General features: G+C 40.9%; 1 protein-coding gene across 3 annotated transcripts in view; it reads right to left on the bottom strand.

Annotated features, from left to right (window-relative positions):
- The window catches only part of P4HTM (prolyl 4-hydroxylase, transmembrane), a 40,011-nt gene extending 34,198 nt beyond the window's left edge, over positions 1–5,813 (bottom strand). For 2 of the 3 annotated variants that reach the window (XM_074197902.1, XM_074197903.1), the window contains exons 1-2: positions 5,415–5,798; positions 4,091–4,172 (exon numbers count right to left, since the gene is read on the bottom strand). In XM_074197902.1, coding sequence (XP_074054003.1) covers positions 4,091–4,172; positions 5,415–5,798 — 466 coding nt within the window. Of the gene's footprint in view, positions 1–4,090; positions 4,173–5,414 lie in introns of all 3 variants that reach the window. The other variant, XM_074197904.1, reaches the window with a different exon arrangement.
- Positions 5,814–14,048: the final 8,235 nt, after the last annotated feature.

Genomic DNA, 14,048 nt, shown 5'->3' with positions numbered 1-14,048 from the left:
AAGACTTGCTGATCCTGCTCTTATCTATAAGGTATGCTGGGATATGTGATGCAATCCTCATCCTATCTTGCTACACTCAAACTTTACATTTCAAACACAAGCAGGTTATGATAGAAGACAGACTCTTCCCAGACATAAACACAGAGTTTCATTAAGTGAATGGTTAAATAAGATGATACTGGCTAGTCTCCCAACTGACACAAGACAAATGGACATTTCAGATAAGGTTGAAGGAAACTGTAATAAAAGTCTTATTGGCTGTGATGCCTTGGCACTAGGTCTGATTCTACAGGGGACCCCAGAAAGGGGCCAGTTTCTTAACAATGAAATAAAACACCTTCCCTGCTCAATACCTCCCACTCTGCTGCTGCTTCCCTGGTATCTACTCCCAGAATCTTTTGTGGGTCCTTACATGAAAGTCTATCCTTACATTTCTTCATTGACAAAGCAAAGAAGTCTTCCTGAGCTCTGACCCTGATGACTTGCTGTCTGCTGAATGTGCAATTTCTTGAAATCTCAGAGCATTATAAAGACATCTTCCTGTCTTTCTCAGTGCTCTACTGAACATATTACTAACACTTCAGAAAGGGCCCCAGGGATTTACTTGGTAGATCTTTCTGAAGCTAGAATCAACATGCCAGACTAACCAAATCAGAATATATTCTTCTTGAACTTTGCTAAGCCTAAGGTTCTTATTGGGAACACTTTAAAAAAAGACCTCTGGGATAGTTGATGAGACTTTCATGTACACATCTAGGGTAAGCTGCTTAAAACCTAAACTAATATTCACACTTAAAATCTAAGTCTGTTACTGTTAGATCTCCAGAATTTATTATGAACACATTCTTCTCATGATATTTGTCAAACTTTGTTTAAACTGCACAAACAAAGAAGAGAGATTTGGCAATCTGTAATAAACCAACTATGTTAAAAATAAATATTTATTATATATTAGTGATAATTTTCTTCATTATTTAGGAAAATAAAAAAAAATAAAAAATATGACCCAATGAGAAACATTTGAGTTTCCAGTAGAAAATTTGGGCAAAGATCCTTGATAATCAAAGGATACTGGAACAGGAAGGATATGTAAAAAAGAATGACAAACTCCTCATACGAAACCTGGTCAGAGGGGTGGCTAGGTGGCACAGTGAATAGAGCACCGGCCTGGCCTTGGAGTCAGGAGTACCTGGGTTCAAATCCGACCTCAGACACTTAATAATTACCTAGCTGTGTGGCCTTGGGCAAGCCACTTAACCCCATTGCCTTGAAAAACCTAAAAAACCTAAAAAAAAAAAAAACAAACCTGGTCAGAGTACATGAGATGCCTTATTGACACCAGGCTGATAAATATTAAGCTGTTGCTCTGAGAAAGGGGTCTTTTAAACAGAATTTTAGAGAATCAAACATGATTTCTTTTACCTTTATTTCTAAAATTCTACAGGGAATAAAACCAACTCCTAAACACTGGGAACATATAAATATCAGCCTGCTGAGTAATTACTGAATGTCTTTCAGTGCTATGGGATCTATAAATCATAACGTAGGTCATTCCTCTAAAGCAACTGATCACCTCAAACAGGAAAAGGAAAGATTTGGCCAGGTAGACTATGATGCAGGTTTTCATAACAGTGTGAGCTGGAAAAGGAGGATCTGAAGGCTAAAACAGAATCATGTTCTTGCAGTTGTGAGAGTTTGTAGATTATGTAAACATTTCTCAGGGAAATGGTAGCAGAATGGGGGCATAGTGTCTAGGAGAAGTTTGATCAAAGGTCCTTGCTATTCAGAGAATACTGGAACAGGATTTATGTCCAGGGTTTATGTCCTGGGTTTATGTCCTAGTTTGAGCCAATTAGCTATTATGATCTTGGACAAACATTTTACTGTTCTGACTCAGCTTCCTTATCTGCAAATAAGGACAATACAATTTATACTAATAATATCACAAAGTTGCCATGGAGATCAAATGAGATACTTGAAGTGCAATATAAATGTTGATTTTTATATCATTCCTTGGAAATAGGAGAGAGGCCTTGGGTATAGCTGCCTGATCTGCCATCTTGTCTCTTTGAGATTACCATAGCTTTCCAATTCACTGGACAAGTACTCACTGTTTTTTATCTCAGCATCAGCATTATTAGGAAAAAAGAGCTTTTAGAAGTAGAAAAAAGAGCTTAGAAGCCTAGCACTCTAGGAGATTTGGTGCTGAGAGTAGCAGAGAGGGAAAAAACTGAAGAGCCACACTATACCACTGCCATCAAGGGGGCATAGAATATTTGGCTCTGGCTCATCCTCTCCTCCTGTCTTTTTAACTGCTGATAATGTGCCCACAAAAGGCCAACTAAAAAAAATGGATACAGGTGCTTCCTAACACCAGATTCCAGGTTCCACAAAAACATCACCTAACTGTGGACAAGAAACCACAATTTAGGCCTTGAAGGACTAAAGTAGTCCCAACTGTATTTTCCTGTTCCCATACTTATTCTCCATTCTATAGATCCCAATGGACCAGAAACCAGGGCATACCCTTAATAGGAGATGTTTCAGCCCTAAAGATTAGTGTCAAAAGATTTTCCACACAACTGACCCAGAGACACCATAGGCTGGGAGTTCTCATGGTTGTTACTCAGCTTGAACAAGGTGTTTGCTCATTTTCTTGGTTGTACCCTTTCAGTTTCTTCTGCATTTCTATAGGTTTTTCTCCCCACCTATATCTTAAACCAAAACCTCATGGGACTCAACTCCATAACAGGATGGCTAAAACAATATTAAAAAATATTTCAATCAAACTATTGATGATATTTCTTGAAACATGAATCTGAGATGATGCAATGGTCCAAATCTATCTCCCAGATCACAATTTTCTGATCCAGCGGTATAAAGGATGTGCTCAGACTGCATGGGTTCCTGACAGCTGCAGATTCCAGCCATTGTCCTGAAATCCTTGGATCCAAAAGCCAAGACCTTCTTAGTCACTGCTAGCAGAACTTGCTCATAAAGCCCTAGCTGTAGGAACAATAGTCCTGAGGACCTCACACCCAGAGACCATCCCCCTCACTCTCAGACCTAACAAGCGACTGAGGCATTGGAAAAGCACCAGAACAGGGTTTGAACTCCTACTGAGGTCAGGGTAGGGAGAAGGAGGGGTCAGACATCCATTTGGTTATTTCTGATAAAAATACAAACGTCTAAAAATGCTGAGGGTTTTCGCAAGCTCCATGATCATCAATGCTTCTATGGGAATATTCTATTCAAGTGAAGTCTAATATTCAAGTATTTGGAGTGCAATATATCAGAACTTTTAGAAAAGATATTTTAAAAGCAGTGACCATTAAGAAGTTTCCCAGGAGCTATGGAAATTAAATGAGACAACCACTTTGGTTCTTAAATGGAATTATCCAGCAGCAACAGTCATTTAGGAGGGTTCTAGGATGATAAGCTAACATCCTGGTCCTGGAGTTTATCACTTCACCAGCCTGTTTCTTGTCAGGCACAAGCTGTCCAATGGCCATTATCAGTTCACTGGTGTAAGTAACATCATCCATGAAGATAGAGAAACAAGAGACCACAATTAAGCCAAAAGGACAGGTTCAATTCCAGGTTACCCATTAACTGATTTTGGAAGTCCACAGAAATCACATTTTTCCATTTGATAGTTAAGTATTGAGAGGAAAAATAGTTTTAGCAAAGTGTTTTCATTTTAGCTCCGAAGAGCTACAATGATCCAAGGATCATTTTGTCTAAAGCAATGAAACTAGAGGTGGAAGCCCTTGCTGCAGAGTTTAAAAGAGAACTCATTCATATAATTAGAAGGGGATGTCCACCAACGCTTTCTGCTAACAGCTTTCATCTCCTTAGCACATAGAATTTACTTTTATAATTTTTTAGTTTGTATATGTGCATGCATATATATATAAATATATATATATATATATATCTGTACATGAGGAAGAGAAGGAGGGAAAGGGAAGTCAAGTTTTTATAAATATTAACTTTCAAAACTTTTGGACTAAAACTTTTGAGGTGGTTTCTCAAATATAAACTGTGGCACAAATATAAATTATAGGGAGCTTTCTTGGTGTGTCCTTACCAAAGAGAAGAGGTTTCAAGCTGAGGGTCTTCACATCATGGATTTTGTTGGGGATTAGCTCCACCTTCTGCTTGTAACCAACCTGGAGAACAGCAGATTGGGATCAATGAACACCCTAGTCACCTGCCGCCTCCTAAATTCCTTTGCCAGTTGGCCCAGTTTTGACAAATATTTGTTAAACTTAATTGAAAGTCATAAAATGAGGTTCCCTGATATCACATGGCTTTGGGGAACAGTTTAAAAATTCTACTGTAGAAATCAATCTTATTTCTCTAGGGATAGACAGAATTGAGATTTGATAGATAGAATTGAGATTTTCTGGGAACAAAACCACCTCACTTACAAGGTAATTCCTTTTCTTAGGGATATAGATGTTCCAGGAAAAGGATCAGAGAAGCAGAAAATTTGAAACAGCAGAATTAGGACACTGCTGCTCAAATGAGTACTAATGGCTTCAGGGTCTTCAGTTTCATGTGGATATGACTCAACTATGTTACATAGGTATGTGTGAATATCTGTAGTTTGAGTGTCAGTGTCTCTCTCTCTCTCTCTCTCTCTCTCTCTCTCTCTATATATATATATATATATATATATAGGAGTGTATCTCTCTCTCTGTATATATATATATATATGTATGTGTGTGTGTGTGTGTGTATCTCTATATATAGGAGTATATCTATATCTATCTATCTCTATATATAATATATAGGAGTGTATTTATCTCTCTCTCTCTCTATATATATATATAGGAATGGATCTCTATATATATGTAGGAGTGGATCTCTCTCTCTCTATATATATAGGAGTGTATCTCTATATATAGGAGTATCTCTCTCTCTCTCTCTCTATATATATATATGAGTATATTTATTTGTCTCTCTCTATATATATATGAGTGGATCTATATCTATATTGCTCTCTCTCTATTTATATATATATATATATATAATATATATGGAGTGTATCTTTATATCTTTCTATATATAGAGTGAGTGAGAGAGAGAGACAAAGAGACAGAGAGAGGGAGGGGGGGGGAGAGAGAGAGAGAGAGAGAGAGAGAGAGAGAGAGAGAGAGAGAGAGAGAGAGAGACATGCCCCGGCTTCCAGGCCTAATAGGGCGCTAACAGCGCAGAAGCTGACTGGGCCCGGAGGAGGAGGCCGCCAGGTCCAGGGGTCTCCGGCTCCCCCCGCCCCATCTCATCCCTACATCCATTAGAGCCCCAAGGCGGCGGAGCTGGAGTCCGAGGCCCGACCTGGGGCTGTGGCTGTGACCTTGCGGCACGGGCCCCCTCCTCCGGCCCCGGCCGCGCCCGCGCCCGCTTACCTTGATGCCCTCCAGGCGGGCCAGGGGCGCGCCGAGGGGCGCGGGCGCGGGCGCGGCGGGCGCGGCGGGCGCGGGCGGGGCCGGGCCCGGGGCGGCGTTGGCAGGGGCTGCCCCCGGGCCGGGCCCGGACGAGTCGCCGTTGCTGTAGTGCACGAAGAAGAGCAGCGCCAGCACGTTGCCCAGGTAGAGGTGCACGAACACCATCAGCACCAGGAAGTAGGAGCGCGAGCAGATGCCGCGGGGCTTGCCCCCGGCCAGGCCCGGCGGGGCCGGCGGGGCCTGGGCCGGGACCGCGCCGTCCGGCCGCGAGCCCAGCAGCGCCCAGGGGGGCTCCGCGGCCTCCTCGGGCTCCGGCCGCGGAGCTGCCGCCGCCGCCGCCGCCATCGCGCCGGCTCCAGCTCTGCCCCGGGGAGCGAGGCCGCGGGGGCGCCCGGGGGGCACCCGGCCCGGCCCGGGCCTCGGTCGCCCCTGGTAACCTACTTGAGCGGAGAAGCGGAAGTGGCGCGGAGCGGGCGGACGCGCCGGCCTGCCCTCCCCCCGGCCCCCTCCGCGCAGTGGTTGCTAAGAGACGGGATGAGGCGGAGGAGGCGGCGGCGGCCTCCCCAGCCCCACGGTTGCTAGGAGACGGGGCGGCCCCGAGGATGCTGCGGCTGACTCCCTCCTCCCTCCGCCCTGAGCCGCGCCTTCGCAGTGGTTGCCAGGAGACGGGCTGGGGCAGAGGATGCGCCGAGGGCGGCGCACTGCAGGGAAGGCTGTGGGTCCGGGACATGTTTATTCTTCTAGAAGCACGCCCATTGCTTAGCGCATAGTACGAGACTACGAATCCATTGGCTTAGGGAACGAGATAAGATTTACTAATCTTTGTCTTTTTTTGCAAAGTTTTGAGATTTACACTTTCCCCCTTCCCTCTTTCCCTTCTTCCCTCCCTGACTCCTGACACAAAGCAATCGGATATAGATTCTACATTTTAAAACATCCTAAACATAGATCCATATTGATCTCGTGGTGAGAGAAGAATCAGATCCAAACGGAAGAAAGAAAACAGAGAAGGAAAAAAATGACATAATACAGAAGACATCTTTTAAAAATTGAAGATAATAAGCTCTGATCTTCATTGAAACTCCACCAGTTCCGTCTCTGGAGACAGATGATATTTTCCATCACTAGTCTTTTAGACTTGTCTTTGATTATAGTACTGCTGAACCAAACAAATCCGTCATGATTGATCATCACCCCATGCTGTGTTTAATGTTCTTTTGGTTGTGCTCATTTCACTCAGCATCCATTCAAGCAAGTCTTTCCAGGCTTTTCTGAAATCCTTTCCCCCATGATTTCTTACAGTATAAAAGTGTTCCATCACATACACCATAATTTGTCCAGGCATTCCCCAATTGATGGGCATCCCCTCAATTTCCAATTCTTTGCTACCACAAAAAAGAGCCACTATGAATATTTTAACATGTGGCATTTTTACCCTTTTTCATGATCTCTTCAGGATACAGATCCAGTAGTAGTATTGCACAGTTTCATTATCCCGTTTGGGCATAACGTGAAATAATATTTATAAAGTTAAGCATGCTGTGGGCACTTAATGTGTGCTTATTCTCTCCCCGAGCCTTCCCTTCTTGAGAAAATTCCCTCTACTAATACAAGTCAGCACATTCTACAGGTTCTATAGTCTTGTCCTTGTCCTTATCCAAGGTCACACAACAATTTCCTGACTTTGAGGAAGATTCTATCCATTTCATTTCATTTCATTGTAAGCCCAGGTGTATACCAGGGTCTAAGAAAGAATGAAAAAGTTTTTTTTTTGATTCATTCCTAGTTCCCCATATACACCTGGACTGGACTCCCCTTCCTGATGTCCCATTCTTTTCTTCTTCAATACCCAATTCAGGTGCTGTCTTCTTTAGAAGACACCCTCACAAGGGGCAGCTAGGTGGCGTAGTGGATAAAGCACCGGCCCTGGAGTCAGGAGTACCTGGGTTCAAATCTGATCTCAGACACTTAATAATTACTTAGCTGTGTGGCCTTGGGCGAGCCACTTAACCCCATTGCCTTGCAAAAACCCAATGATAAATAAATAAATAAATAAAAAAGAAGACACCCTCACTCCTCTAGGCATGTTGCCTGATCCTCTCCTTTTGTACTTAATCTATACACCCTAGTATCTTAGGTATTTTTGGCATCTGTCCTACCACTGCAGTAGACCATATATTCTCCGATGTTTATCTTTGCATAGATAGTATTGTACACAAGCCTTGGGCACATAAAAAAATTAATTCTGGTAAATTGAATTGTTCTCTCTGAAATAGGTTCTTTACAGTTTCAGCTCAATAAGTTTCACATAAGCATTTTACATTCTTTGTAAAACTCTAGCCACCATTAGTAGACTGGAAGTTCCCTTCAATAGATTTTTAGTTCCTTCATTATTAAACATAATGCCCTTAAATAATGACAGAATAAATATTTAAAGCATGAATGAATGAAGACAGTGAGGAAAATGAATAGATAATTATATATATATGTGTGTGTGTGTGTGTGTATACTAAAAAGAACAGAAACAAGGAGTTAGTAAATACCAAAATATTCCTAACAACACTCTTTATGACAGGTTAAGTAACTTGTCCAGGGTCACACATGCAATGTCTGCAATTATATTTGAACTCAGATTTTCCTGACTTCAGGTGTTGTGCTTGACCCACAGTACCACATATCTGTAAAAAAGAAAAATTTTCTGCTGAAAGAGTACAAAATGAATTTGGCAAAGTAGTATGGAAAGAAGAACAGATCTAGAACAAATTTGATGGTTGGAATGTAACAAACTCAGGAAAGAAAACTTCTGCAGCAGTTGAGTGTCCATTTGAGAATGGCTAACATGAAGCTGCAGAACCAGGTAGTTGTATGACTTTCTTCAGTGACATTCAGAATACTAGGAATAAGGATGGAGAAGACCAATGGTAGAGGTGATTCTTGGATCATTGGCTGGGCAACAACATCCAAACACAAAAGCAATGGACTTATGTATAAAGGACAGCATATACTTAAAACTGATTAATCATAGCAACAAGACTTATAGAGATGTGAGGTCAATTTCTGGAGAGTGGACTAGAGAGAATAGGCATGGGGTGAGGGACTGAAGATTGCAGTAAAAGTGAAGGATAAATTTAGGAGGACAGAGGCAGATAGGAAGATTTAGGGAGTTAATAATGATTGGAAGATGGAATTTCAGTTAAGATCATGAATGTGCCATAAGGCCACAAGAGTCACAAGAATTGAAAAAAAAAAAGGAAATAGGCATTTATTAAGGTATCTATTATGCGCCAGTCACCGTGCTAAGTATTTTACAAATATAGCCTCATTCATCTTCACATTATTCCCATGAGGGAGGTGCTATTTTTTCCATTTAAATTTCAGAAAGTGAGGCAAATAGAGCTTAAGAGACATGGCTTAGCTAGTATTGAAGGCTAGATTTGAACTCAGGTCTTCCCATTTGTAGACCCAAAGCTCTATCCATTGTACCACTGAATTTGATGAATTGTGAGGCCAAGATGTTTGGAAGGGCCATAAAGTGTATGTATATTTCCTCAAGTATGACATGTACAGGGAATAGGCCAAAGTGACCCTGCAACTGGTAGATGAAAGCAATATGGATCTGCTAGCAAAAGATGGAGTACCCTTCATAAAAGGAGTTTCAGAGACATAGGGTAGAAGGAATGTTAAGTTTCTATGATTTGTTCTTTGCCTCACTCATTCTTTAGGATTATTTAATTTCCAATCAATTTTTAATCCATGTTTCAAAGGCCCTTCATTAAATTAAATTTTTTGTTATGGTCTGAAAAGGTATTTGCTATTTCTGCTTTTGGTTGTGAGATTTTTATCCCCTAACACAGAACTATCCAAGCTTACTATTAAAAGTTTTTATTGAAACAATAGACAATATATTTTGATTTGCTGTGGCAGCTTGGCTTTGTTTACTGAAGCATTTAGTAAACCCACAGGAGGGACACATAAAATTGCAGAATGCAGACCACAGCTGCATTTTGAATAACCCTGCCCTAATACACATACATGGTTGATTTCTTTTTTATTTTTGAAGGTGCCATGTACAACTGAGAAAGGTATATTCCTTTCTATTTCCTTTTAGTTTTCTCCAGAGGGTTATCATATTTAAACTTTTCTAAGATCCTATTAATCTCCTTGACTTTTCTTATTTTATAGTAAGATTTATCTAGCTCTGAGAGAGGAAAGTTGAGATTCCTTATTGGTATAGATTTACTGTTTCCTGATGGAGGGAATGTATATGTCACAATGAAGACCTTGTTATTTTTTTATTTTTATTCTTATTTTTTTCTCATTCTTCAGTGGCTTCAATCATACCCGACTCTTATAACCCCATTGGGGATTTTTCTTGTTAAATGAGGTTTTCTACTCCAGCTCACTTTATAGATGAGGAACTGAGGCAAAGTTAAATGACTTGCCCAGGGGATCATACATCTAATATTTGAAGCTGGATTTGAATTCAGACCTTTTGAATTTCAAGTCCAGTACTGAATCTACTGTGCTTTGGCAGACCCAAGTGAAGACTTAAGAATATGCCATTTCCTTCTGCTCTTTTGTGTATCCAAGACATAATCAATATTGGAGTGAATAGGTTTGAGAGCCAAGTTTCTGAGAAAATAAAATGCAAAGAGGATGACAAAAAGGCAGCTTAAAGTATTTATTAAAAATAGATTGGGGGGACAGAGCCAAGATGGTGGTGTGAAGGCAGCATTTTCTGGGAACTCCTTCCCCCTCCCCCAACTCCAAAAGCCAACAAATGATGATTCTAGCCAAAATTTAGAGGGGCAGAACTCACAGAAAGACTAAGTGATATATTTTCCCAGTTCAAGATAACTTAGAGGTTCCGCGGGAAAGGTATGCTTCACCAGTACCGGGTATTGGGGGGGGCGGGAGCTGCAGCCACAGGACAACCCGGCCCAGCCCAGAGATCACCGGCAACAGCTTGAAGGGGTGGTGAGAGAACTCTGCTACACCAGAATGAGTGTGGAATGAGGAGTACTAGCTGTAGAATCTGCAGCGACAATCTGGAGAAAGCAGCCTGCACCCCCAGGGATAGTAAGGGAAGTGTGCAGAGATTTCTTTGCTCTCCCTTGGGGTAGGACACTGCTGCTAGCCTACACTGAAATCCAGGTTGCAGTTTGGGCTTCCATACTAAGTAGCTAAGCTGGATCCCTCCTTATAGCTCCAGGGCAAAGGAAAGTGGGGGGCATCTATACATTAAAGCACAGGCAAGAGAGCATAAGACCTTGTTGGAATAAAGGTCCCAGTGGTGTGTCCCCCCCAAAAAAATCCAAAGCCTTGGAAGTGCTGTAAATTACTCTTGGGCTGAGGAAATGAGTAAACAACAGAAAAAGAAGAATATGACCACAGAGAATTACTTTAGTCCCATGGAAGATCAAAGCACCTACTCAGATGATGACAAAATCTAAGCTTCCATATCCAAAACCTCCAAGAGAAATAGAAAATGGGCTCAGACTATGGATGAGCTCAAAAAAGACTTTGAAAAACAATTAAGGGAGGTGGAGGAAAAATGAGAGTGATGCAGAAAAATTATGAAAACCAAATCAACAGCTTGTGAAAGATATACAAAAAAAAAATACTGAAGAAAATAATATGTTAAAAACCAGTTTAGGACTAATGGAAAAAGCAAAAAAAAAAAAAAAAAAAAGCAAATGAGAGGAATGCCTTAAAGAGCCAGCTGGAAAAGGAAACAAGTTCTCTGAAGAAAATAATTCTTTCAAATGATGAATGGAACTAAAGGAAGCTGATGACTTTGCAAGAAATCAGGAAGAAATGAAACTCTTCCCAAAAAAGCCCCAAATTAGATGAAAATGTGAAATATCTAATTGGAAAAACACTAACCTTGAAAATAGATCCAGAAGAAATAATTTAAAAATCATTGGGCTATCTGAAAGCCATGATCAGGAAAAGAGCCGAGACTTTATTTTTTTCAAGAAACAATACAACAAAATTGCCCTGAGATCCTAGAAGCAGAGAGTAAAATAGAAATTGAGAGAATTCACCAGTCACTTCCTGAGATTCCAAAAGAAAAACTTCCAGGAATATTATAGCCAAATTCCAGAACCCCCAAAGCAAAGAGAAAATTCTAAAAGCTGCCAGAAACAAACAATTCAACTACCAAGGCTCCATAGTCAGGATTACACAGGATCTGGCAGCATCTACATTAAGGACTCGTAGAGATTGGAATATGATATTCTGGAAGGCAAAAGATCTTGGTTTACAAATGAGAATCAACTACTCAGCAAAACTGAACATCCTCTTTCAAGGGAAAAGATGGACTTTCAAACTTTCCTATTGAAATAACCAGAGCTGAACCAAAATTTTGATCTCCAAGTACAGGACTCTGGTGAACCATAGAGGGAGTGGATGAGGACTATGAGGAACTTATATGATATTGAACTGTTTGTATTCCTGCATGGGAAGAAGATACTGATAACTCATATGAACTTTCTCATTTATAAGAGTTATTAGAAGGAGCATATATAGACAGGACACAGGAAGGAGCGGAATATAATGGTATAATATAGTAAAAAGATGGAGTTAGTAGGTGATGAAGGAAAGTACTGGGAGGAAGAGAAAGGAGATGAAGAAGCAGCTAAGAAATATCACATAAGAGTCAAGAAAAAGCTTTTTCTTCAATGGAGTGGAAAGGGGGAAGTCAAGGGAGGATGAGTGAGCCTGCATTCTCATTGGAAATGGCTCAGAGAGGAAATAACATACACACTTAATAAGGTGAGGAAATCTATCTTACCCTAGAGAAAAATGAGACGAAAGGGATGGGATAAAGGGGAATGGGAGGAGGGAAGGGGGGAATAGGTGATAGAAGAAAAGGAATATTGAGGGAGAGGGTACTCAGATAAAACACACTTTTGGACAGGGCCAGGATGAAAGAGAGAGAAAAGAATAAATGACAGTGGGGAGGAATAGAGTGGAGGTACAAATAGTAAGAGCAACTGTGGGGAAAATATTGAAGCAACTTCTCTGGTGGACTTATGATAAAGAAAGCAACTTACCCCAGGGACAGAGCCATTGGAATTTGAACACAGACTGAAGTATATATTTTTTCTCTGTCTTTATTCTTGAGGTTTCTCATCATCTTGGGGGGGGGGAGGGATTTATGTTTACTCTTATAACACATTCAATTTCGATCAATGTATAGCATGGAAACAATATAAAGACTATCAGACAGCCTTCTGTGGGGGCAGGAGGGAGGGAATTATAAAATCCAAAACCTTACAAAAAAAATGATAGGTAGATACTACTATCTGTATATAATTGGAAAACAAATAAAATGTTAAAAATAAAAACAACTACAACCACAAAAATTAGATTGGGGAAGGGGCGGCTAGGTGGCACAATGTTTAGAGCACTGGCCCTGGAGTCAGGAGTACCTGAGTTCAAATGTGGCCTCAAACACTTAATTACCTAGCTGTGTGACCTTGGGCAAGTCATTTAACCCCATTGCCTTAAATAAAACAAAAAATAAAATGAAAATAGATTAGGGGTTCAAGAAGGGACAATGAAATTAGAATAAACTAGACGTAAAACTATAGAGATTATAGAAGAGGAACAGACTTTTCATCTTGGTTGAAATACAAGAGATTTAAGATAGCAGGAGGTGTGAATTTGCTTGTCAAAGGGTAGACATCATAGTTGATAATGGAAAGGAACTCCTGCTCTCTCTACAATGCTGAAATGAGAAAGGGTTCTGGGGATATTGGAGAAATGTACTGGTGCCCACAGCCATGAAGCTGAGGTGGAGGCCAAAGATCAGGGTAGGCAGACATTAGTGTAAATAAATATTAGGTTCAGGAGCTGAGTAGAATCCCAAGTGGGGTCAAATTGATATCAAGATGGCAAGGACTGGGAGTGGAACGGGAGAGGAAAATGTGGGTTCTAATATGCTCTGGCTCAGGAGATGGTGGCTTTGGTGCTTACAGGTATGCACTGCATTTCATAAAGGTGTTACCCATCAAAATGTCCAAAATAATTGACCAAGGCTTGACATGCTTTGGGGACCGACTGGCATTCAGGTTCTTGAAGAATATGCCATTCCCATTTTCACACATATCAGACCTTTCTTCTACATGGAGTTGGTAGTCATGAAGCTGTTCAAAAATCTTCAGTGGCTCACAACTGCCAAAGATTTAAAGTTTAGATTATTTTATTGGATATTCAAGACTCTCCATTTGGCCATATACATTTTTTTCAGAATTATCTGATGAAATACCACTGCCTCCCTACTATAGCTAAACAATGCTCCAGTTGTCTCTAATGATATCTTTTTTTAAAAAAAAAGGTTTTTGCAAGGCAGTAGGGTTAAGTGGCTTGCCCAAGGCCACACAGCTAGGTAATTATTAAGTGTCTGAGGTTGGATTTGAACTGAGGTACTCCTGACTCCAGGGCTGGTCCTCTAACCACTGCACACCTGGCCACCCCTAATATCCTTTACACCAAAAGCCTAGTTCCAGGATTTTGTCTTTCTTTGATGTCCTCATCACATATAGTTATGGAATTGTACTAACTAGAATGCTAGCCTTGGAATCAGGA

The sequence above is a fragment of the Macrotis lagotis genome, chromosome 8 (genome assembly GCF_037893015.1).
Source record: "Macrotis lagotis isolate mMagLag1 chromosome 8, bilby.v1.9.chrom.fasta, whole genome shotgun sequence".
Lineage (NCBI taxonomy): Eukaryota > Metazoa > Chordata > Mammalia > Peramelemorphia > Peramelidae > Macrotis > Macrotis lagotis.
The sequence above is the reverse complement of the archived record's forward strand: the minus strand, read 5'-3'. Positions and strand labels throughout refer to the sequence as shown.